The sequence below is a fragment of the Stylophora pistillata genome, chromosome 6 (genome assembly GCF_964205215.1).
Source record: "Stylophora pistillata chromosome 6, jaStyPist1.2, whole genome shotgun sequence".
In the NCBI taxonomy this organism is placed as follows: Eukaryota; Metazoa; Cnidaria; class Anthozoa; order Scleractinia; family Pocilloporidae; genus Stylophora; species Stylophora pistillata.
In genome coordinates, this window is record NC_142524.1 from 29,522,391 (window position 1) to 29,545,549 (window position 23,159).

The 23,159-nt window shown below is 38.4% G+C and overlaps 3 protein-coding genes across 3 annotated transcripts in view; 2 read left to right on the plus strand and 1 right to left on the minus strand.

The window, feature by feature from the left end:
- Positions 1-5,845, plus strand: part of LOC111340857 (UBX domain-containing protein 1) — a 6,905-nt gene extending 1,060 nt beyond the window's left edge. Inside the window, exons 3-12 of the mRNA XM_022947775.2 lie at positions 1-71; positions 790-913; positions 1,446-1,482; positions 1,847-1,941; positions 2,381-2,435; positions 2,853-2,917; positions 3,428-3,499; positions 3,802-3,853; positions 4,251-4,367; positions 4,990-5,845. The exon at positions 1-71 is cut by the window's left edge and continues 3 nt beyond it. Of these exons, the coding sequence (XP_022803510.1) occupies positions 1-71; positions 790-913; positions 1,446-1,482; positions 1,847-1,941; positions 2,381-2,435; positions 2,853-2,917; positions 3,428-3,499; positions 3,802-3,853; positions 4,251-4,367; positions 4,990-5,211 (910 nt within the window). The 3' untranslated portion in view covers positions 5,212-5,845. The remainder of the gene's footprint in view (positions 72-789; positions 914-1,445; positions 1,483-1,846; positions 1,942-2,380; positions 2,436-2,852; positions 2,918-3,427; positions 3,500-3,801; positions 3,854-4,250; positions 4,368-4,989) is intronic.
- A 556-nt stretch (positions 5,846-6,401) lies between these two features.
- LOC111340849 (acid phosphatase type 7) lies at positions 6,402-17,537 on the plus strand. Its single transcript, XM_088725647.1, has 13 exons — positions 6,402-6,769; positions 8,198-8,401; positions 8,990-9,172; positions 9,443-9,468; positions 9,636-9,733; positions 10,580-10,642; positions 10,809-10,923; positions 11,724-11,837; positions 13,294-13,354; positions 13,912-13,979; positions 14,894-14,965; positions 15,546-15,683; positions 16,428-17,537. The coding sequence occupies exons 1-13, from the start codon at positions 6,652-6,654 to the stop codon at positions 16,569-16,571; spliced, it is 1,404 nt and encodes a 467-aa protein (XP_088581773.1). The 5' UTR covers positions 6,402-6,651; the 3' UTR covers positions 16,572-17,537.
- LOC111340851 (ribosomal RNA processing protein 36 homolog) lies at positions 17,516-23,131 on the minus strand. Its single transcript, XM_022947764.2, has 9 exons — positions 22,939-23,131; positions 22,825-22,840; positions 22,575-22,635; positions 21,416-21,496; positions 21,066-21,132; positions 20,067-20,171; positions 19,747-19,821; positions 19,053-19,170; positions 17,516-18,282 (listed from the first exon to the last, which is right to left on the minus strand). Exons 1-9 carry the CDS (start codon positions 23,029-23,031, stop codon positions 18,137-18,139), a joined length of 762 nt encoding a protein of 253 aa, XP_022803499.2. The 5' UTR covers positions 23,032-23,131; the 3' UTR covers positions 17,516-18,136.
- Between the last annotated feature and the right edge of the window lie 28 nt (positions 23,132-23,159).

Below are 23,159 nucleotides of genomic sequence, written 5' to 3' on the forward strand. Positions count from 1 at the left end.
CTTTGCTCATTCAGAGGATCCAGACATTGATGAACCTTACAAACCACCCGTTGGGCATGTGTTGGGTGAAGGTAACTAGATTGAATCATAAAGATAACAAAGTTTACTCTCTGTAGTGAAGTAACCAAAGAATTTATATTGTCACAAATGTGGGGCTAGGAAAAATATGAGACCCTGCAAAAAAAAAAAAAAAAAATCAAATCTTAGACCATCACTTTCTACACACCAGTACTTTACCATTAGCCACAGAGAACATTCAGAGGAGTTAGGTTGAAAGAGTCATGTGACTAAATAGAATGAGGAAGGAATAAGGAATTCTGAGCTCTGAAGTGGAAAGAAGATTTTATTCATGTGGTCACGAGTGTGGTATAAAGAAAATTCTTAGTCCCTACCTACACCAAAATGGCCTGTCCCTAGTTATTCTACGCAAAAGCCTATTCTTAACCCTGGCCTATAACTCCCAGAAGTGATTGACATGAAACTTCTTCTTATTATATACATACATGATCCAACAAACAGGTGGTGAGAATACTCAAACTTATCAGGTAGAAGTTGTTACTCTGATTGAAAACCAAATTCTCATATCCTATTAACAAGGAAATGTGTAGCAGCTAGAGGAGACAATCAACGATATGATTTTGGGAGTTAGAGGGTTAAATGAAGTATTAGAGCACTTACAGTTAAATTAGTTAATTCCATCACCATGAAAGTTCCATCAAAGTCTCAGCATTTCTCCTGCTCTAAATGTTTCTGTTACACACATTGTTTGTAATTTTAATCATGATGCAGATGATAAGTCAGCCTCTTCAGAAGGAGCAAGTGAGAAAGTTCCCATTGAGAATGCAGATCATTCATCAGATGCAACTGGGCCCAGTGAACAACCCCAGCAAGCCTTATCTCTTGTTTGTGATGAGTGAGATTTCTTCCAATGATTACTTTTCTTAGCTGAATATTATGATTAATGCATACTTTTAGAATGTTGGTCTTTGTGAATTTTTTGTCAAGGTATCCTCTGTATGTGTTGTTTGATACCCTTAAATGGGAAAAAGTCAGACTGTATGTCATCTATAGTAGATACTTCAGATAATTATTATGGATGATCAGTTATAAATTAATTGACTAAATTTCTAATTAATTGATTTTACAGTGTAGTTCAATTTTGCATAAAGGCTCATAAGTTCATACCTGAAGCTTTTCGGTAGATTTATTATTTATTCTTTGAATTGGAGGTTGTCAAGTCAGTAAACTTGGTTTTTTTACAATATTATGGTTTGTGCTTTGTACAAATCACTCAATTGCAAACCTGCCAGGCAAATTGCAAACAGGAGAGTTTCTTTGAGGACCTACTCTTGTGGTGTTGGGAAGGAGATAGTTTTTGGAATTACTAATGAAAGAAACGTTTGCTCAATAACTAAATTATATGTTACATTTAAATGTATTTTCAGCTGTGGAAAAAGGCTTAGAAGTGAGAATGATGTGCAGGTTGGTTTAAAGTTTTTTTTTTTTTTTTTTTTTTCGCATACATTTATCAACTATTTCCTACTGTTTATTCAGCAATACCATGAAGAAAATGAAATTGCTGTTGTACTAATCAGACACTGTCGACCATTAACCTCAGGATCCACAGAATAGGAACCAAGTGTACAAAAGAAAAAAAATACATATTTCTCAGAAAACAGAACCTGCTCCTTTTAATATCTTACAGAAGTCTTAATTTTTTTTATGTTGATAAAATTTTAAATGTGAAAGGAGGAGGGTTTTTTTTGTCTTGGCAGCACTCCAAGGGAGAGACAATTATGTGTGAAATGTTTTATAAAATCAGTTCACTTTTTGCTCTATCTTCAAGATGCATGCAGCAAGATCAGGACATTCCAACTTTTCTGAGTCTACAGAGGAAATCAAACCTCTTACCGAGGAAGAAAAAAAGCAGCAACAAGACAGGTATTGAACTTTTTCTCCAAAATAAAATAAAATCCACCTTGTTGGCCTCATATGGATATACTCATTTGCATGGCAACCTGAAGAGTGACAGCTGTCTATTTCCAGCAGGCAACTCTTGTCTCCTCCCTCCCTGGTAATTTGTCACCTAGCCTTAAAAGTTGGTCAGAACCCAATTGCAATCACAAGACTAGTGGGAAAAAAAAAGCACTGTGAGATGAAGTGTCTTGCCTTAGAATATTAGACTTATCGACACAACCAGGGATCCAGTCTAGACTCCTGGATTCAGAGTTCAGCATGCTATCTTCATCTTCTGTTATCTCTTTCCTTTCTTTTTTTTTTTTTCCTCTTTTTTTGGTCATGCCAAGCAGTAAGTCTCAATAAAAGTGTGCCTTTTGGCCCAAGAAGCTTTATTTTGCCTTGTGGTTATTTTTACTTTAAGATTACAACAACGACTAAAAGAAAGAAGAGAACAGAAACTAGCCAATGAAAAGAAGGTGAACGAAATGAAACAGAGCTGTTGTTGCGAACAATGAGTTGATATGATTTCTTTGTTAATTTTTATATCTTTTCATCTAGCTTCACTCCCAAGAGTCATCAACTGGTTATTTCTCTAATAGGCTTTCAATGTTAAAACTTTGTCTGATAAACAAGGGATAAAAAGAAAACAATTTAGCTAAGGGATTGATTGAATTTATCCAAATTCATAGAGCTGACATCACAAGAAATTTATTGCAAGACAGTAAGAAGAATCGACATTTTCACCTGGAGTTAGTGGTTACTACTTGAACAAATTCTTTCACTTTAGTGGAAGGACACCTTTTCACTATATTAGAGAGCTTTAATATGTTCATGTTTCTTTGTAATTTTAAAAGACCTTTCTTAATTCAGACTCAAACCAAACTTTCTTGCAGGAGGCACTTGAAAAAGAAAAGAGCAGAAGGAAGTTTGGAAAGGAGCTGACAACCGTTAAACAAAAGTATGTTCAAGTCTGTCCTCCTAAAAGTGTTATATTAAATGATTTTTTTCTCAGTTAATCACCAAACTAATTCTTTGAGCAAATGTTGTCCAAGTGGGGGTGAGAGGTATGCACAGTTTACAGTGAAAGTATTTGTGCTGACTTTCTAAAAATAATAATCTTTATTTAATGTGGAGAAACACTCAAATTGAAAATAGCATTATTAAGAATCCCATCTGCCTGAAGGAAAACCAGTTGGCTATTTACCCCCGCCGACGCAGCCCCAAACAGTTTCTTTAGAAACTATCAGCCTTTATTTATTTACAAGCATGGCCGAGGATTTGAACTCGGAGCTACTGTGAACAAATCCAGGTAGTGGTCAGGGCGGGACTCGAACCCGGGAGCGGCGGATTGCGAGTCCGACACGCTGACCACTCGGCCACACTGCCTTCCCTAATCTATAAGATTGATAAGAAATATGTCATTAATGACTTATTTACTTTTGGACCACTTGATTTTAAAACTTGCCAGGATGGAATATCAAGAAGCCTTGAAGATAGCGAATGAAAGGAAAAGGGAGAAAATGGAAGAAAGATTAGCAAAGTAAGTAACTAATACACATAGTATTTTCTTTGTATTGAAATTGTTGTTGCTCCAGTTCGTTTGTTACAGTGTGTTTGGTTTTATTTGTTTTTTTGTTTTTTTGTCTTTTTCTGGAGGGAGAGGGGGGTAGTGTTACATTCTTAGTTATGAGTCCTTGAGACGTGCTTATAAAAAGCTCGTAAAGAAGCCACGTGCTTATATTCTTCTTTGCTAGGGATTCTTAATTTTTTGATAGACCCACCTTTGTATGCAACTTTTAGGACAGTATCGACAATGCAATTGTTTGTTTTTTTTTTGTTTAGACAAAGAGTCAAAGATCAGATCGCAAGGGACAGGGCCGAGAGAGCCAGAAAGGTAGCTTGCTTTTTTTTACGCTATTATAGCTTTAGAGATGTTAGCTATTGCGCTTCCTGAAGATTAGTCAGGAAGAACGTTAAAATCATGGATTCAGTGTAATATGTTACTTTGTGCATAAGAAAAACGTATGGGAAAAAACTTCTGTTAGGCATTTTTGAGAAAGCTCTCTAAAAACTTCATTGTTATAGCCATACCGCGGAATGTAGATGAACGTTGTAAGCTCGTCAATTTATAAATTAGCGTTTTAACAGGAGTAAAAGATGGTTGGGTGCCTGATAACGTGCTACTCGTTTAATGAAGATAAAATCTAAGAAGAAGTACATTTGCGTCGGACGGTGTGAACGTAAACTTATTTTTTTTTATTGGTGGTTTGGATAACTGTGTTTGGTTACAGTTTGGTAAGGGCGGAGCCGACCCACAGCCGGTCAGTGCAGCAGCTACTGCATCACCAGCCCAAACAGCTCAACCCGCTGCTGTAGAGAAAAAACAACATACGACTTGTAAACTACAGGTAGGGTAATATCTACACTGATCGGGAAATACATATAGTGCTCGCAGATTTGGCTGGCTCGTGGGTCCGTTTATAAAAAGAATACCTTTATCACTCTTATTAGAACTATACCGCCAGAGCAGTTAATTACTGAATTTGATGCTTTAGTTAGAGGGAATTCCTACAAATATTAGAAAAAGACGTTCACTGGGCCCTTAAACAGACACCGTGCACTGTCAAGCGGACAGTAGCGAGAATTCCGTTGATGTCCGCTTGAACTTTGACACTCTAACTCATTATGTGTATTCTACATACATTTCCTTATACATTTTCCTATGCAGCTAGTAAAGAGAATTTGTTTGACCAGGAAGACTTTTATTGGTTGGTGATCATTTGCTTTATTCTCCTAACCTTAATGTTCTATTCAGCAGACACTGTGATGTTGTAAGGAGAAATTAGATGCTAGTCACTCTTAAGGATTTTAGGATAAAAACACCTTTTGCCATATTCAGTCAAAGATTCACCACTTCGAGAAATCATTGCATTTTTCTTCTTATTCACTATAATTTTTGGTCTACTTTTTTTTCGAGAATGTTCAAATGAGTACTCGACACTTTCCAGTTTTTTATTTTATCTTCAACAGTTTCGATTAACGAATGGCAGTGCGATCACTGGAACTTTCCAAGCCACAGACTCACTGGAGACTGTTCGTAGTTACATACAAGACAAACGCACAGATGGCTCGGCGCCCTTTAACTTGATGACAACCTTTCCCCGGAAGACTTACACGGACGGAGACATGGAAACCAGTCTCCAGGATGCTGGGCTGGTGCCTTCGGCCGTGCTGATACTGACTAAAATCTAAAAGAAACGCTAGCCATCGCTTATTGCAGAGAAATCAAACTCGAGTCTGGCTCGACGTTGAGCGATGCAAATTGACTGTTAGAAGTTTGGGAGTTTCACTTGGCTTGATTTACTTCGACCTGAGGCTGATATAGAAATCCCCCGTCATATTCCAGACCAATCAGATATAAAACTACAATCCGAAGACGTCGCATATTTTTCCCCGCGCTTAAAGCAGTTTGTTTTCAATGGCTTCTGATATTTTCCCTCGTGCTGATTTGCCCGGTTTTCGACAACAAAATGAAATGCGCTCGATTAAAAAGTAACCTTCAATTTTTGATGTGGAGGAGTTTCAGAGAGATAAAAATTATTTTTAAAGTTAAAGGGGAGAGCTGGGGTGTTCGTAACGGATTTGGTGAGGAGGGGGGGACTACATTGAAAACGATTTCGATCTGTATTAATACCCTTTGAGCGAAAATTCATCAGGGAACTTTAAATACAACGCACAATGAGCTGAGATGTTTCGCTCACTTTTAGCCGATCTTGTTGGCACAGAAGTCAAGACCTTTTTAAGAACAAGAGTCAAAACTAAAACTTAAAAGCTGTTTTCAATCGTGTCTTCATCATTTTCATATATTAAACTGAGTTGTCAGCGATTTTTAGTTGCCCATCTCTCGTGATTTTAAAAAAAATATCAATGTACGATTTAGTGCATGGCAAGCTCATAGTAGAAAAATCAAGTGTGTTGAGAAAATGGAAAAGGGAGGCATAAGAGTTAAAACGTAATGATCACTGTTTAACCTTCCGAGCTGGTATTACGTTGCAGAAGGTGACGACCTCTTGCGCTCTTACTTTCCTCTATTAAGAAGCATGTAATCCTTTGTTTTTTTGTGAAAGCATTTTGCCCCCGTTGCAAATAGATTTGCAAGTTCTAAAAATTCAGGCTGTTTGAATGAGTATGATGATTGAAACAATAGGATAAGCTGGGGCGGATTCAGGGGTGGTTCGGTCGAACCCCATAAATTTTCGTTCAAACTGCTGGAAATCATGTTTCCGAAGACCCAATTTTCAAAATATCCCGGGGGAGCATGCCCTCAGACAATTCTCCGAACCCCCCTTGACTTAATCCTGGATGAGTCACAGATTTGTAAACAGTGCAGAATACTTTCTGTTGGGGAAGTGTGTCAGCGGCATTTCGTGGTAACGTAGGCTGTTGGTTACCGTACCACAGTAGATACAGAACGTCCATTAAGACCTTTTGCACATGCCAAATGGAATTGTCAACTTGTCGGTTTAAGTTCCTGTGAGCATGTCGGCCACCTGCAAATATGACAACAGGCACTTGTACTCGATGAAGCTAAAACTGGCGCAGGGAAAGAACAGGTACGTAATAAGATCTGCCCCGTCCACCTTCGCTTCGTTAAATATGAGAAACATCAGGGCAGAGTAATGAAGCTACAGGATGGCGTGCCAATTTGTTGGTTTCATTGCGGCGATGGTGTTAGTCGTGCTTCAGTCGGGACAAGGGGTGCTGGCAAGTGGAACACCTCAACCGGAACAGATTCACATATCCAGCACAGGTGGGGGAAATAACTGTGATGTCGTATTGTCGAACTTCATAGGTTCAGTCAGGGTTGTCACGGGTAGCCTTCAACCAAACGACCAGAGCGAGGAAAAGATAAAATCACCTCGAGTACTAATTGATTGATTTGTTTCTGTAGTTCGGCGAATTGGACATGAATGAGGATTACGGAATGCTATCATGTAAATCTAGAAACAATATGGCACCGTAAATTTCATAATCCATGACACTCAGTTAAATTGCTCAATTTTATGTCATAGATACTTGAATTAAGATTTCATGTCGCTAAATTTATTCCAAACAGTTGAAAACCGTATCTCGCTAAATAGAGGACAGGTTATGACTAAAGTTTCGCTCTCTGGCGACATACTGTTGATTATAATCATCAAAACATCAGACAGGTTTTAGTTAAAACATGATTGAAGGAAAGGTCCCAAGCACATTTGAATTCAGACAACGCTTGTGTCGATGAACTTTGTTCGATGTGAGACGAAATTGTAACTACGGCCTAACTTTTACTTTTTCTCAGAGTTTTCAACATGTATGTTGATCTGAATTTGGTCGGAAGGTGGCGACTGAAACCGGCAAGACGGATTACATAACTCATGTTTCCCCAGAGTGCGAAATGCCAAACGATGTGCTCGAGAAACACGCAGCACTGAGATAACAGAAATCTCTCATGTGATCGCGTATTCTGATCGTCTGGCTGGGTGAGTGTAGTCGTATAAAGGACTGTTGTCGGTAGAAATGACTGATGTTTCAACCTTAGAAAAAGTCATCACAGAGATTAGAGTAAGGTAAAGAGTTGTTGACTTCTAATCAGGTTGTCCAAGCGTTAGTCACCGTCACCGACATCCTTCTTAGGACTACACTCAGCCGAACGATCAGACCACGCTATCACATGTTACCCTCGGTTTCAAACAATTTCCTGTAGTAATTTCTCTCTTGCTCCTTAATCCTTCCGTCCCAGGTTGGACATGAGGCTTTACCATACACCACCAATAAACCGGCCCAGTCCCATGCTTTAGCGTACGCATTCCGGCTCCAACAAGCGAGTTTCGGATTGTCCTTTCGTGTAATCTCAGTAAGAAAAAGAAGTTTCTAAGAACAGAAATAAGAGCATAGGCAGTTCTCAGTCTGGAGCTTATTTGCTTTCCTTTATATTCATTTCGGAAAAATTAAAACAGGAACTTTAGCTCTTTTTCTACCTGAGCCCATCAGTGAGTAACCCGCTACTGAAACGTTGCACTTTTCAATACCTCACTCTGTTACTTTATGAGGACTTTGGGCTTCTCATTTCCATTGTAACATTGCAGTCTCACGGTTTCCTTCTTTTGCAAAATTTATTTAGAAGGTTTTAGGGTAGTTAACTCTTACAAAAATAGACAAAATGCGCTTTATAAAAATATCCATGAAAATGTTACAGGTGACCCCACAGAAATGATGATCACATGGGTGACGATGGCTGAGTCAGTTAAGAGCGTTGTGGAGTATGGGGAGAGGTTGAAACTACCGCTGAACAAGAAAGCATTCGGTTCCGCTACCAAGTACAAAGCTTGTGGCTGGAAGAAGCGGATCATTTATATGCATCGAGTTAAGCTAGAAGAACTGACTCCGGGTTCTGGATATGGTAAATATTTCTTTTTTGCTATCTTAGAGCGTTTTTCTAACAAACAACAGAGTAATTAACAGTCGGGAAAGGTGAAGATTAAGATCATTGATAGATCAAAATGGTCAAAGGGAAATAATGAAAAGCGCGTGAAAGCGTTGACAACCGAGTTACAATAAAGGCTGATAGTTTCTAAAGAAACTGTTTGGGGCTGCGTCGGTGGGGGTAATGAAATAATTTGGATATATCAACAAAGTTGAAATGGTAAATTGGCCACCGTAACGATTACAAAAGCTGACGTTTCGAGCGTTAGCCCTTCTAACGCTCGAAACGTCAGCTTTTATAATCGTTACGGTGGCCAATTTACTATTTCAACTTTGTTGATATATCCACATTATCGAGTTACAATAAGTTTTAAACTTCCCTCCGATTGGTTGTGTGGATAGCGCGAGTTTTTTTAGACCAATTACAGAGTTCATTGAGGCAAAACCAACGAAGTCCCAGACCTCTTTCGACACTCAACTGCACTGTGGCTTTCTTTTCATTTTCTTTCAATCACATTTTCACAACTAAAATAAATTTAAGTACTTTCCTGCCTTTTTTTTTAAGATTATCGAGTTGGCAGCTCAGATGGCTGGAGCGCCTTATACAATTTCAACGCCACAAAAGCTGGAACGGCTTGGCAACCGAGATTTGCCATTTATGGAGATTTAGGAGTAGACAACGCCCAGTCTCTCTCCAAGCTACAGAAAGAGGTTCAGGGAGGGCGATACGATGCCGTTTTGCACGTTGGTAAGAACATCTACTTGATGAACGATCTTTTAAACTAAAGTACATACTGGATTAGACCTGAATTCGAAGCTAAAAGCTAAGAGAGGATTTGTAACAGTGTGACAACCCCAAAATTCTCTTTTATATCCGATAGTGCTATAGCATACGTGCAGAAGCACTACTTCCCCCCCCCTCCTTTACTCACTTACCTGCTGTCAACTTTCACTGTTTCTTTCAGACTAGTTGTGTCTATTTTTAATTATCTGATTATTCCTTTTCTTTTTGATGCAGGTGACTTTGCTTACAATATGGAATCAGTGAGTTGAATAAAATAGTCGTTTTTGTTATCGTATGCTTTTAATGTTACTTTTCCTTTCTTTTTTAATTTTTTTCCCTCGTTTTCCATTTGTGTTTTCTGCCTCTGTTGTAAAGCATGACTAATAACAATGCGAACTATGTATATAATCCATGATCTACTTCGCAGGATAATTCACAAGTTGGAGATAGATTTATGAATCAAATAGAGCCGATGGCCGCGTATGTTCCTTATATGACATGCCCTGGAAACCACGAGCAAGCTTGGTAATTTTCCTCCTTTACAGCACGTATGATCAAATTCCCCATTTCAAAAACGAGTGGGGGAGTGGGTCCAGTTTCACGCGCAAGTTTGTCTGGGATCGTTACTCGGGACACAAATCTTTGTTTACTATAGATTTGTGTCTCGAGTAACGATCCCAGACAAACCTGCGCGGCGAACTCGACCCACTCCCCCACTCGTTTTTGAAATGGGGAATTAAATCTTCTTCAATGACGTTTCTACGCAGTTCCTTTACCTTTTAGGCGTCATTCACTGAATCAAAATATGGCGTCCAATTTGAATTACCATTGTTTTGGACTTACTAGCCTCGTCTTCATGTGGAAAACACAAAAGGATTATCGCATCTGTGAGAGGCTAGTAAGTCCAGAACAATGGTAATTCAAATTGGATGCCGTATTTCGATTCGGTGTATTAGTTAGAAAACGAAACATGATTCTAGTTGAAATAAATTGTGTCAATCACAGCTTGGGCCGAGGTGGACAAGCCTCCAGCCCTCCACGACGACGGATTTTAGAATGAAGTTTTTTACTTCTGTTGCGTTTTTCAGTTAATGAATAAGATTATCTGTTTCGGAGAACCCAAAAACTTTAAATGTCAACTTCGAATTTAAGGACGTAATAACAAAAACCACAAGTGACTCCGTTCGAAACGTGTAAAAAAAATAAATGCAGGAAAATCACACCTATATCGAATATTGGTGGCACGTTCTCTTTCCCAGTGGACATTATTATTTTTCTTCTGAAGAATCTCAGTCAGATCGGTTTTCCACTTATTTTACTAGAAGAATATAATGTAAAATCTTATTTCCAAGCATCTCTCTTTGCCTCCAGTAACTTCTCAAACTACAGAGAGCGTTTCAGCATGCCTGGTAACACAGAAGGAATTTACTACAGGTAGGATGCTACTACTGCGCATGTGTCAGTTTGCCTTGCTCATCTAACAGCCCCTAATTTATTCGTATTTCTAAATCTTAAATCAGTGCCCTTTTTAGCTTTTATTTGACCAACAGATTGCATTTGATATCGACGTAATGAGTTTTTTTTTTCTCTTTTGTCACAGTTGGAATATTGGACCAGTACATATCATAAGTTTTAGCACAGAATTGTACTACTTCCTGGAATATGGAATGGAACCTCTCGTTCGACAATACAAATGGCTTCAACGAGATTTAGAGGTACCAGTCTCCTTACTATCCGCCTCGGCTGATCAAAACGTTGTTGAGGGGTAGTTCTTCATACTGGTTATACAACGCTTTCGAATGGTATAATCAACAATTATTCCACGAGCGCGCGTTGGATATGAGATGATAGATAGCCAACGAGGCGCGTAGCGCCGAGTTGGCTATAATTATCTCATATCCAACAAGCGCGAGTGGAATAATTGCTTTATTAAAAAAAAAAAGAACGCCCTCAAGATATTAGACAAATCTTCTCGACTTTATTTTGTCTAAGAAGAAACCGGATGTTTCAATGTGCAGACATTAGATTATGGTGTATTGGCTCATACACAATAATGGCTAAGTCAATTAAAAGTCTTGAATTGCATTATCCAATGATCCAGTTTTTAATAAAAAGGAATATCCCAGCCGCAAGTCAGTCGTAATTCACCGGTAGACACACGAGCCTTTATAAGTGGGGGAACATAGCTAGAAAACACAAGTGACACGTAGGATGTTTCATGGTTTACTGCTACAAAGTGTTACATACTCATCTCCTTCCATTCCAGAGAAAAAAGTGATAAACACAATTAAGACTTATTTTAATGGTTTTCAACCAATTCCTCATCCAAGCAGTAAAAACTAACAATATAATGTTCAGAACATTGTAGTTATATCATTAGTTTTTATTTGCTTATGTATTTCTAAAGCATTAATTATCAATAATTCCTTATCTTTTGGAAGAGTAACGACTCTTTTTATCAAAAGGTTTTATGTATCTATAAGTACACTAAGTATAACGTTGCTTGTGTTTGCAGGAAGCCAGTAAACCAGAAAATCGAGCAAAGCGTCCCTGGATAATCACAATGGCGCACAGGCCCATGTACTGTTCCAACGCTGTGGGTGACTCCTGTGAAAAGCATGAAAACACTGTAAGTACTACTTAATTAAAGTGACAAACAATCATTCAAACAAATGAACAAAAGGGATAAGTTTCTAAAGAAACTGTGGTGCTGCTTCGGTTGGGATAACAAGGTGATTTGGTTATATCAACTAAGTTGAAATTCGTATGATGCACGATCCTCGCAGTAGATAGCGCTATTTAAGCAATAGCGAAAATCAGACCTGAAAGAAATCAGGCCTGTACGGGACTCGAACCACTGACCTCTGCGATACTAGTGCAGCGCTCTGCCGTACAGGCCTGATTTTTTTCAGGTCTGATTTTCGCTATTGCTTAAATTAGCGCTATCTACTGCGAGGATCGTGCATCATACGTATCTAATACCGCAGTTCAAATTATATGATCTTCATATATTCATTGTAAGTTGAAAGTGTAAATTGGCCACCGTAAAGAGTTTAAAAGCTGACGTTTCGAGCGTTAGCCCTTCGTCAGAGCGAATGACGAAGGGCTAACGCTCGAAACGTTAGCTTTTAAACTCTTCACGGTGGCTAATTTACATTATCAACTTAGATGATAAAACCAAATCACTAAGTGAGCAGTTTTCTGTTATCCTAATCGACTTGCTTGTTCCTAGCTCTAACCTACTCAGCTTGCATTTCTCAGTGGATTATACACGGCAGATGATAAACTTAAGATGTCGATTCGAACTCATAAGGGCTGCCCTTGTCTTTAACCCTTTAATTCCTAGAAGTGATTAACATGTAACTTCTTCCTATAATCTCCACACATTATCCAGCAAATAGGTAATGGGAATATGGAAACTTATCAGGTAGAAGTTTTTATCTTGATCTAACTCCAAGTTCCAGGCCTATTCTGGGGCCTTAAGTCGCCGTAACTTTGGGCGATTTAAGGCGACTTAAGGCGACTTAAGCAAAATTGGCAGAAAAAAACATTGCAACTTTAGGCGATTTAAGGCAATTTAAGGCGACTTAAGGCGACTTAAAGCGATTTTATTCGACTGAAGTGATCAAAGTTAAAAGTTTAAAATCAAAGTTAGCAACAGTCTCTCCGTAAACCTTAAATATATTTACAGAATCCCTTGCAATAAAATTAATAGTCATGATTAGGGGTCAATTGGGATGGGTGGAACCCTTACAACATTGCGTAACCAATAGCGACTTAAGGCAACTTGAGGAGACTTCAGGCAACTTAAGGTCCCAGAGTAGACCTAAGTTCCCGTAACTAATGAACAAGGAAATTTATCGCAGCAAGAGGAGAGAATTAACAATCAGATGTTGGGCGTTAAAATGCTAATTGAACTTTTGTTACCCGAGAGTAATCTAGTCCTGAAGATAAAACACAACACCAGTCATGTTGCGGCAGGCTGGGTCAAATAATTCTTGGACAGAAGGTTTGCACAGGCGTCTTTGAGCATTTACACTTTCAACATACAACTTTGTTTATTGTCTTATTTCTTTGTTTTGTAGATAAGGACAGGATTATCTTCGGCGAAGCTCTTTCCTTTAGAAGATCTTTTATATAGACATGGTAATCGTTCTGCGGAAACTCCGTCACATTAACCGAAAGCTATTCTATAACCTCCTTATTTTAAGCTTATGTGATGTTGAAATCTTCACTCGCCAATTCTCTGGCTGACTCGCGGATGAAAAATTAATACTCCTTCAAACTTACAGCAAAGCAACCCGCATAGACATTCAAGGCAAAATTGCTTTTAAAGTAGACAACCAGAAGTTTCCAACCGAAAGTCAAAATTGCCCCGTAAGTAATTATACAACGCAGCCTACATGGTATATGAGCTATTGTAAACTCGGCAGAATCATACACAGATTTTCATTAGTTGTTTTTTACGAGCTATCGATTGCCAAACGCAAAGACAAGTCACTATCGACACCATGCATTTCCTTTCTTGAAATTTTTTTTCTTATATTTTTCGTTTTCTATGCTTTTATACTCGTTACAATTATTACGAAAGTAAATATTTTTGACATAACTTTCGGTCTAGTAACAGACAGACTCAGGGCAACATGGAATGTTTCATAAACTTTTTTCTCACTTTCTCGTGTTCTATTTGATATAATTGTTAGGGGTGGATGTGGAATTCTGGGCTCACGAACATTCCTATGAGCGCCTTTATCCAGTGTATGATCATGAGGTACACTTTAATTTATTCTACATAACTGTTCGGTCTAAGTCACTCAGTAACTTACAAATGTTTATAGTTCTTTCAACAAGTTTTAAGAATATTTTCACCAGTTCACGCACGTACAACGGAAGTTTTAACTCAGCACTAAATACTGCATATATGATGCGGATCAGGAAATGCCACGGGCTCCATAAATCTTCGTTTATAGAAACTTTACCCAGTAGTCACACTGTAATATCAGAGAAGCGTTTAGAAACACTGCTTCTTCTTTGGAGTTCTCTTTTATCTACTGAACGTATCATTTCCTTTCCATTCCATTCCATTTCCGCCTTATTCCCAGTCCCATTCCCAGTCCCTTTCCCATTCCATTCCTATTTCAATTCTACCAAATCAATTTTCATTCACATTCCCATACCTTTCTTCCCATTTCCTTTTCAATTACCATTCCCATTCACAGAGTTTTCAGGCTTTTCCTGCCATCTTATCCTCGTCTCTCACACTCCAAGTCAGTGGCGGATCCAGGGGGAGGGTTCGGGGGATCCTGACCCCCTCCCCTAACAGACCTGACCCTTACAACTGTGAAATTGAAATTCTTACATCGACAGGATCGTATATCACTTTTTAACAGGCTGATCTTTTTAATGAATCCAAGTAAACGGTGAGCGACCAAGGAAAAATAACGTGCAACCACGACTGGTGGGAGGGGGTGTGGGGGAGAAGTAATTTGCCTCAAAAGAGTCCAACAGTCCTTTCTGAATTAAAGTTTGGACCCCCCCCCCCCCAATCAAAAATTATTGGATCCGTCCCTGCAAGTCGATTGTGTCACCTATTTACTGATCAATCAAATGATTGACCTGTGACCTACACCGACTGATTGATTGATTGATTATTTGTTTGACCGACTGAATGATTGATTGATTTAGATCCGGGGCGGTTCAAAAGAGCAGCCATACACCAATCCAAGAGCGCCTGTACACATCACCACTGGATCAGCGGTAAGAGAAACACTTCTAATAACGCAAGGTACAAAAGTTCTTCGCTAACTTGACCCACTGCACGAAATAGTCCCCAGTCCTACATGGAGTCATATTACGGGATGGCAGGTCAAATTGAACTAAGGAGGGGTGGTCAGTATAAGAATGAGACGAGGTGTGTTTTGTTATCGTAACGGTGGCCAATTTACCATTTCAACTTTGTTGATATATTCAACTTGTGTCAAAAATACCTGACCAACGCTTTCCCCCTGATATGAAACGAACTGACTCACCCTGAGCTGGTTCAGATCGGAAATTGGATGATCCTCTCTCTACTTAAAATTGAGCTTGCTCTTGAGACAATTTCAAAACCTATCACTTTCATCGAGTTAACCGCCCATGCAGTTTATCCAACCATCGCAGATTTGATCAGAGCTGAAATTTTAACGGTAATGATAAAAACGTTGTACTACACGCAGTGTTTGCCATCCTGTAAACTGTCATGATGGACGGATAACTTCATGAGCTTCATTGATCATAAAGAAATTTTATACGCAATCTTGAAACGCCAGTGATTAAATTTCTATTAAAAATGTCACAGGGATGCAAGTACTGCCATGACAAATTTCAGAGAGATTACGGTCCATGGACGGCGTTCCGCTCACTGGATTACGGGTACACCAGGGTACAGGTGTTTAACAGCAGTCACATGTCGCTTGAACAAGTCAGCATTGATAAGGTCAGCGGCAACTGCTATAAAATGCTATGGACATGGAAACGCCACTGTAGAGTGTGTGCTCGATCATTTCAATTAGATAACTTTCCTGGAAAGCAGTTCTCATTGAAGATGCAAAGTACATTTAACGAATCACCGAGGATTTTTTATAAGCGATTCTTCTCTTTGCGTTCATTCTGGAAGTTTGATTTACGAGTTACTTCCAATAAAAAAAAAGCATGTGCTTCGGAGGTAAGGCCTGGCCGCTGGCTAGAACCTTACCCTCTGTTCTTGTTTCCGCGCCTTTTTTCGTTCCAATATTATTTCAATCTAATTTTCTTATAAATCGCTATTAGCCATTTATTGTTTGCATTTAACAATGGTGCCATGTTGTCACCAGTACGTAATGTATGCTTCATTTTTTCCTGTTAAATCGTAGAATGAAATCTCGGAGCTCAATAGTCCTTTTTACAGTTGTGGGCTTGGTGGCCAAGCCTTTGAACAGGAGTGAGGCTTAGGGTGACCTTGTTATGATAGAGATGTTGCTGCTTTTCAAATGCAAATTACTTTGTTATCATGCTAACTAGATACAGGTCTCTATCACAACAGGGTCACCCTTAGCCTCACTCCTGTTCATAGGCTTGGCCACCTAGCCCACAACTGTGAAAGGGACTATTGTTTACCTGGAAATATAATAAGAACTAGCATTTCTACTAATTACAACTCATTAGTTTGTTTCGCACAACTTAACTTCATCTCTGACCACAGGATTACCAAGTAATAGACAGAATATGGATCATCAAAGACAAACACGGTCCAGAGGCCTGGAAAGGAGAAGAAGATAACACCGAGACCAGCGCGGAGACTAAGGATGAGAAAGTGTCGGAGACTCATGTAACATCCGTGGAGTGACTCAATTTTCGGGAATCTTATCCGGGAATCTTATCCTTATACTTTTAACGTCGCTTTTTTTGGGAAGGTTTATGTTAGGACTTTGAAATGATAGAGAAAGTCTGCTTTGCCAGTTACCAAATCAGAACAATAGAGTATTTGCATATTGCAAAACCATAAATTTTGTGCTTTACTGATAGTTTGATGCCCAAGTCTACGAGGATAGATAAACTGGATTTTTTTTTTTTCATCATTTGCTGCGTCGGTGAACACATTGACTGAGAGAACGCATCGCGATACGATCAAAATCAAAGAATTTTCTCTTGTAGGGAAAATTCAGGTCGCTATCTCGTAACTAAACATATTTTTCTAGTGATCTTTTGGCATTTAGCTTTTTCAGCACGTTAAGGCTTGTTGTGGTCAACAGTTGAAGTTACGACTTTCAACATATCAATGTCTTAATGTCCTCTGCTTGCTGTCTGTACTTTGCACGTGAATTTTTTATGCATAATTTTAAAACACCTTTGAGCTTAGGCGAACCATTAATGTAAACCAACAATCGTGTCGCTGTTTTTGTCGAATTTTCGTAAAGTTTTACAATGGGTCAGTAAGGTTACTGGGTCGCTGATTTGTAAGAGTAAAAGATTGATTGGTACGACTAACCACTTCAGCTACGGTTGCCCTACAGTTCCAAAAATTAATGATTCAAAATCAAACATCCTTTAGAAGGTGAACAACTCAAACGACAGTTTCCATAACCTTATCCCAGTTTTGCTGCTCAACACTGCGACCAAAATACCCAAAGTACTCTTCGTCTCCTTCCCTACTCAACAAAATAGCTAAGTCAAACGGATTTCAAATATGAATAGTAATGCCCTGATTCGTTTTCCTTAGTTGAGAGCATTAACGATAACTTAGAACAAAAGAAAAGAACAATTGTAAGAATGAGCTTCAGTGCCTAAAAATAAAGTTACAACTTTTCACGGATTTTATTACTTGTCTATGAAATATACGGCCCCAGAGGTAGCCCGCGAGCTCGCCCTCCTTATTAGCACTTCGTCACAAGCGTCGTGAAGAAATTTTGCGCACGCAATTTCCAAATATACGTCTACTTTACATGCCTCATTAAAAACTAAAGCTAAATTTTGGTCATTTTATTCTTATATAAACATTGCATAATTTAACTATTTTCCCGTAACTCAAATACTGGAAGCATTTGACAACTGTATACTCCCCACTACCTCAAGGCCCCAGTTTCTTTTTACCAAGGTACAAGTTCCTTGAAATAATAAAACAAACATTCTCGATGAAAGTAAGTGGAAAAAAACCTTAGTTAAAAATGAGAAGAATTTCATATTCGAATAGCCATACGGCTTGAAAACATTTTCCTCACGTTATTGGGAGAAAATCATTGCGATCCTGTCGCGTCGTCGAGGGAAACGAAATCAATCCGTTCGCATATCCTCGTCCAAACATTTCTCAAGCGCACTTTCTCGCACTGTGATCGCGGGCTCCAAGCTCACATGTTATGATTGGTGAGTGTATGATTAGCATTGACCGTTTTTCCAAAACTCTCTCGTCCTTCCTCACACCTCCATGACTCTTCTATGCGGCATTTTCTTTCTCTCTTTACTCGTGTTTTTCTTTCCTCGCTTCTTGAGATACTGCTCCAGCTTCCCTGACGATTTTAGTTTTTTGAATTTCTCCGCCAGCTCCAACTTCTTCTTATCAGCTATTCAGTAAGTGAAGAAATAAAAGGTGTAGCATTGGCGATGTTTAGTATAGCACATTGTAAACAAGGCAGATGATACATTCGCAAAATATCCAAGATAAGAGTTTCTGAATTCACATTTCACCTTGAACAAGAGTTACACTAATCATTGAAGTTTACGCGAGTTCTTAACATTAGAACCGTATAAAATCTATCAGCTTGAAAGAGCGAAATCGCCTCTTAGCCGGGAAAAAAGGGACGGGTCAGGAGTGCATTGCCTTTTGTAGCAGTTTCAAAGTTATTTACGCGCAAAATGATTGGTATCGGGCACTTTCAAAATGTAGCTTGACACCCTCGAGCCATTCAGTTGTGGTGCCATATCTTGTTAATTAAAAAGGAATTCTCAGCAAACCACGTCTGAGCGATTGGAAACAGCTACTACAACCTGGCAAATAGCATTCTGGTTAATGCAACACCGGGCGCAAAGGGCTATCATGGTGATTATTGTAGTGTACTGCTCCCGCCAATATAAGTTTGGATCTTCGAGAATCGAGCATCGAGTTTCCAGGAAATCTTTAGCCAATCAAAAGCGTATTCAGTTAGAATAGCCCATATCCGAAATACCTTTGGCCTCTTTTTCAAAGCGAGTCCTGGCGTGCATCCTTATATGTGATAAGTCTTCCTTCACATGCAAATTTATCGCATTTTCGAAAAAACGGTTGAGCATCAGGCTTCGTTTTGAAAAAGAGGTCAAAGGTAATTTGGAAATTGCCTATTCTGAGTGAACTCACATTTCTTCAAGTAATAAGGTGTTTTCCCTTGCTTCACTAATTCCAGTTCTGCCTTCTTTCTCTTTCTCTCTACGTCCCTCTTTTGAGCTGCAGCTTTTTTTGTGGCTTCTTGTTGATCCTGTAAAAAGACAAAACTTGATATGAAATAATATGTACTCAAATCAGTAGAATTATTCACAGTATAAGACACCAAGAAATCACGCCGAAGAGGTCGAGAAATGACATTGAGAAAGGAATACATAGGTTATCGTTTTTTTTTTTCTTTTTAGAATCTCACAATTAATAAGATTTGTTTGTTTGATGCATGATCAATATCACATCCATTGTCCACTAGCTGTGAAAAGATAAGGCTCCTTGCTGTTCTCCTCATGGACCCTTTAACCCCTAAGAGTGATCAGCATCTAATTTCTCCTTACAATATCACCCTGAATCACACAGTGAAGTCATGAGAAGAAAGGAAATGATCACCAACTAAAAAACCTCTCGATTGTCAAACAACAAATTCTCCTTTCAGCACCTTGGGAAATGTATAGAGAACAGAATAAAGAATATGCATATTGATGTGTAAAGGGTTAAACATTTGCTTTAAGAAGCTCTCATTGTTATGGCCATTTCTGTTATGACCTTATTTTCTGTACAAAGAGACCAAAGAGGGAGGGGAAGAGGTTGGTAAATTGTAGTATAAAATATTTACCATTCTCTTCAGTAATGACTCCAACTGTAGTTTTCTCTCTGGCTGCTTGGTTTTCTGCACTTCTTTCTGTAATTTCTGCAAGAAAGTCAAAAGAACAGATCACTACTGTCAGACAAAAAGTTTGATCAGAACTGCCTGGTTATGCATACTAGCAATTTTTAGTCATTGAGCAATTATGAAGGAAATGAAGACAGTGATGTCAGTGATGTTGATGGTGGCTTCAAATAGTGATAATGATGAGGACGTTTAGCCCACTTACATGTTATCAAATCAAACTAAAAGTAAAATATTTCATTAAAATCAGATATCAATGTACTCACTTTTTTCTCATTTGCCTTTACATCATCTAGGAAAGAATATGCTTTATCAAACATTTCTTGGTTGAAAGTGCCTGACAATTCATCAAATCTGGGATCTCTTGCCATCTAAAACATTGTAACAATCAGTAGAACACTCTTCATTATAAAACTTTATGATCAGTATATCATGGGGGAGGGGGAGGGAGGAGGGAGAAGGGGGGAGGGGGAGGGGGGAGGGGGGCTGCCACTCGGATACAACACCCTGAATCAAAATGTCTGGGTTCGAGCCAGTTGTTGCTGCAAACTGTGACTTACCAAGTAAAATCAAAACATTTAATCCAAAATCCTTCAAGAGAGGCTTTGAGAAAATTTACACTAAATGTTATGGTGTTTAACACAACGTCAAGACCAAACATTAAGAAATACTGAACAATATAGAGAGGTTTTAACTTAGTGGCCTTGTGGCACCATTCGAAGATGCCGCCACCACGCATGCAAAAAACTTAGATATCCTGTATGGGAACTGGCAGGTGACAGCCGTGCATTGACCGGCCAGAACACCAGTAACTAAATATTTTCATGGTACTCATGGTACCTGCTCATACTGTTGTAGTGCATCTATTCAGAGAGCATAATAACTTTTAGTTAACAGCAAACAGTCAAGGAAACAGGACAAAAATTTAAGGATAACCAACAGTGATTCAGCACTTTGTAGTTAATTCATGCAGCAAAATACAGGATATGCTCTTACATCTATGTAAGTAACTCTCATTTTCAGACTTTTTAACACTTTTCATAGTCTTTTATGCACTATAAATTTAATTTCATTCATATTTCTTAAAAAAGTACTTGTTTGTTTGCAACAAAACAGTCTGCAGACAACAGATGTTTTGTTAAATTCTCTGTAATTGTGACTAGACAATATTCTTTTGGATGAAAAGTTGTATTGTTGTATTTTTTTGCCTTATTATAATAATTTAAGTGGGAAAGGCTGACATACATAAGAGCAAAAAAACTCACTTTTTTTTTAACTGGAATAACTTGTCTTAGTCGGGGAACTGGTTTCTTTGATGACAATTCTCTTGGCCTGTTAAAATCATAGCATTCAATTATCAAAACAGCCTGTTATCTAATAATTCACTTTTTTAATTGCATTTATTAAGAGAATATTATAAAGTGGCAAGGGGGGGCAGATAAAAGATTTGAACTCTTAACCGTTCAGGGTTGTCAGAAGTACTTCAATCTACGCTTTTATTCCGGAAACCTTTCTCGAAACAGCTTAACACATACTAGTAGGTGTAGATGGTTTGTCAGGCTGGCATGTTTCTCATAGCTCGATAGAGCTCACAGTCAAGGTCTTCCTCTCTCACCTGTTTTTGTTTTCTCTTTTAAGTGACTTTGTTACATTGGTTCCTTTCTTGTCAAAGAGACCATGAATTGCTTCATTGTACCTTAAATGAAATTGTCACAATCAGCTTCATTGTACCTTAAAAGAAATTGTCACAATCAGCTTCCACAATCATTTGAAATATGAGGCAGCCCTATAATTTGAAAGCTAAGCAACAAACAACATTGCACGTGTAAGACGCCCACCCTAAATTGAGCTCCCACCAAGATGGTCATCTTCAATTCTTTGATATCAAAAGTAAGTCCATGTAACAATCTAACTGACATACACGTTGCTGCAATGTCACATTTTTTGTATAAAGGCTGATAGTTTCGAAAGAAACTGTTTGGGGCTCCGACAAAGGGCTAACACTCGAAACGTCAGCTTTTGTAATCATTACGGTGGCCAATTTACCACTTAAACTTTGTTGATATATCCAAATTATCACATTTTTTGTGTTTCATGAGCACTGAGTATTACTAACTACTTTAAGCTGGGATGCCTACCCATCACATATTACCTCTCAGCATCTCATTTTTTTTTTTTTTTTTTTATTAACAACTTTATTGACCATTAGACATATTACATACAGCAAATTAGACAACCTAAAACCTAAAAGAAATGGGATATATGTACAAAGTGATTTAAAGTGATAAGGAGGAAAGGTCAAAAGGGCTGGTGCGAACGAGACATGAGGACCCATGCGAGGCACCGCCCATGGTACAGGTAATGATTTAAAACACAATCAACCAAAAAACGGTTAAAAACTAGGGATGGCAGGTCTCCCTAACAGTTAGTGGCTTGCCATCCCAAGGATTTCCCCCAACATTATTAACATCATAACCAACTAATTTTTTGTATCATTGAAAAAAAAATTTAAATTGCGAATCAAGTTTTTTTTAGTTACCTATGTGGTTTAATTTAATAGCTCTTATATATAGTGAGTGTAATAATCTTTTCAAGTTACCAATGCATAGCAAATATTTCAATATGGTTTGCTACTGTCATCAAAAACGGGTTTGAAAGCATCAGGCTCAAGCTGAAGTCACTGTACTGCTACTCCATCTTTTTCGCCCGAATATTTTGCTTTCTGTGAAAACAATCCTATATGTTTACCCTCATCTGTCCACTACGATATATACCTTTTGGAGCCAACTTTATGCTTAAGCTCTTCAAGTTCACAAAAAGGAATCTCTGATAGTTCTACGAAAAAAGAAACAAAGAGAAAATAGTCTGAATTTTTCTCTTTCTACCGTAGTCTTTTTTTACGACCAGCTATCGCTCCACGTGTATCAAAACCGCGACTTTTAAATACTAACAACAAGCAAACTATATTACTTTAGGTAAAATATTGATTGTCAGCAGCCAAGTAATCCCTTGAAAGACACTCACCTTCTTTCAGCCGACCCTGAAATAAAAAAAAAAATTTAAAAAAGAAAGATTAAAAAGAAATAATTATCGAAGTTTGGAAAATGAGAATTGTACAACAACAACGAAAAGCCTTACAATTTGGCCTTCCTCCCGTACATCAGAGTTATCTGGGCTTGCATCATCATCCGACGATTTTGAACTATCATCATCTGGATCATTTTGATCCATGCTTACATAGAATTTCTCTTTTTTCGAAAAGAAAAACAAGCAACGCTGGGAAACAGTTCAGCAGTCAGTTCGCCATCTTGGACAAGCAAATCTCAGGGTGACAGCAGGGAGACTGGAGAGAAAGATAG

Excerpts from the sequence above, each read along its gene's own strand:
- LOC111340849 (XM_088725647.1), top strand. The coding sequence starts at position 6,652 with ATGGCGTGCCAATTTGTTGGTTTCATTGCGGCGATGGTGTTAGTCGTG. Across the intron at positions 9,173-9,442 it reads CGATGCCGTTTTGCACGTTG|GTGACTTTGCTTACAATATG; the intron begins GTAAGAACATCT and ends TTTTTGATGCAG. Across the intron at positions 10,924-11,723 it reads GGCTTCAACGAGATTTAGAG|GAAGCCAGTAAACCAGAAAA; the intron begins GTACCAGTCTCC and ends TTGTGTTTGCAG.
- LOC111340851 (XM_022947764.2), bottom strand. The coding sequence starts at position 23,031 with ATGGATCAAAATGATCCAGATGATGATAGTTCAAAATCGTCGGATGAT. Across the intron at positions 19,822-20,066 it reads TAAAGGCAAATGAGAAAAAA|AAATTACAGAAAGAAGTGCA; the intron begins GTGAGTACATTG and ends ACTTTCTTGCAG. Across the intron at positions 19,171-19,746 it reads AGTCATTACTGAAGAGAATG|GATCAACAAGAAGCCACAAA; the intron begins GTAAATATTTTA and ends GTCTTTTTACAG.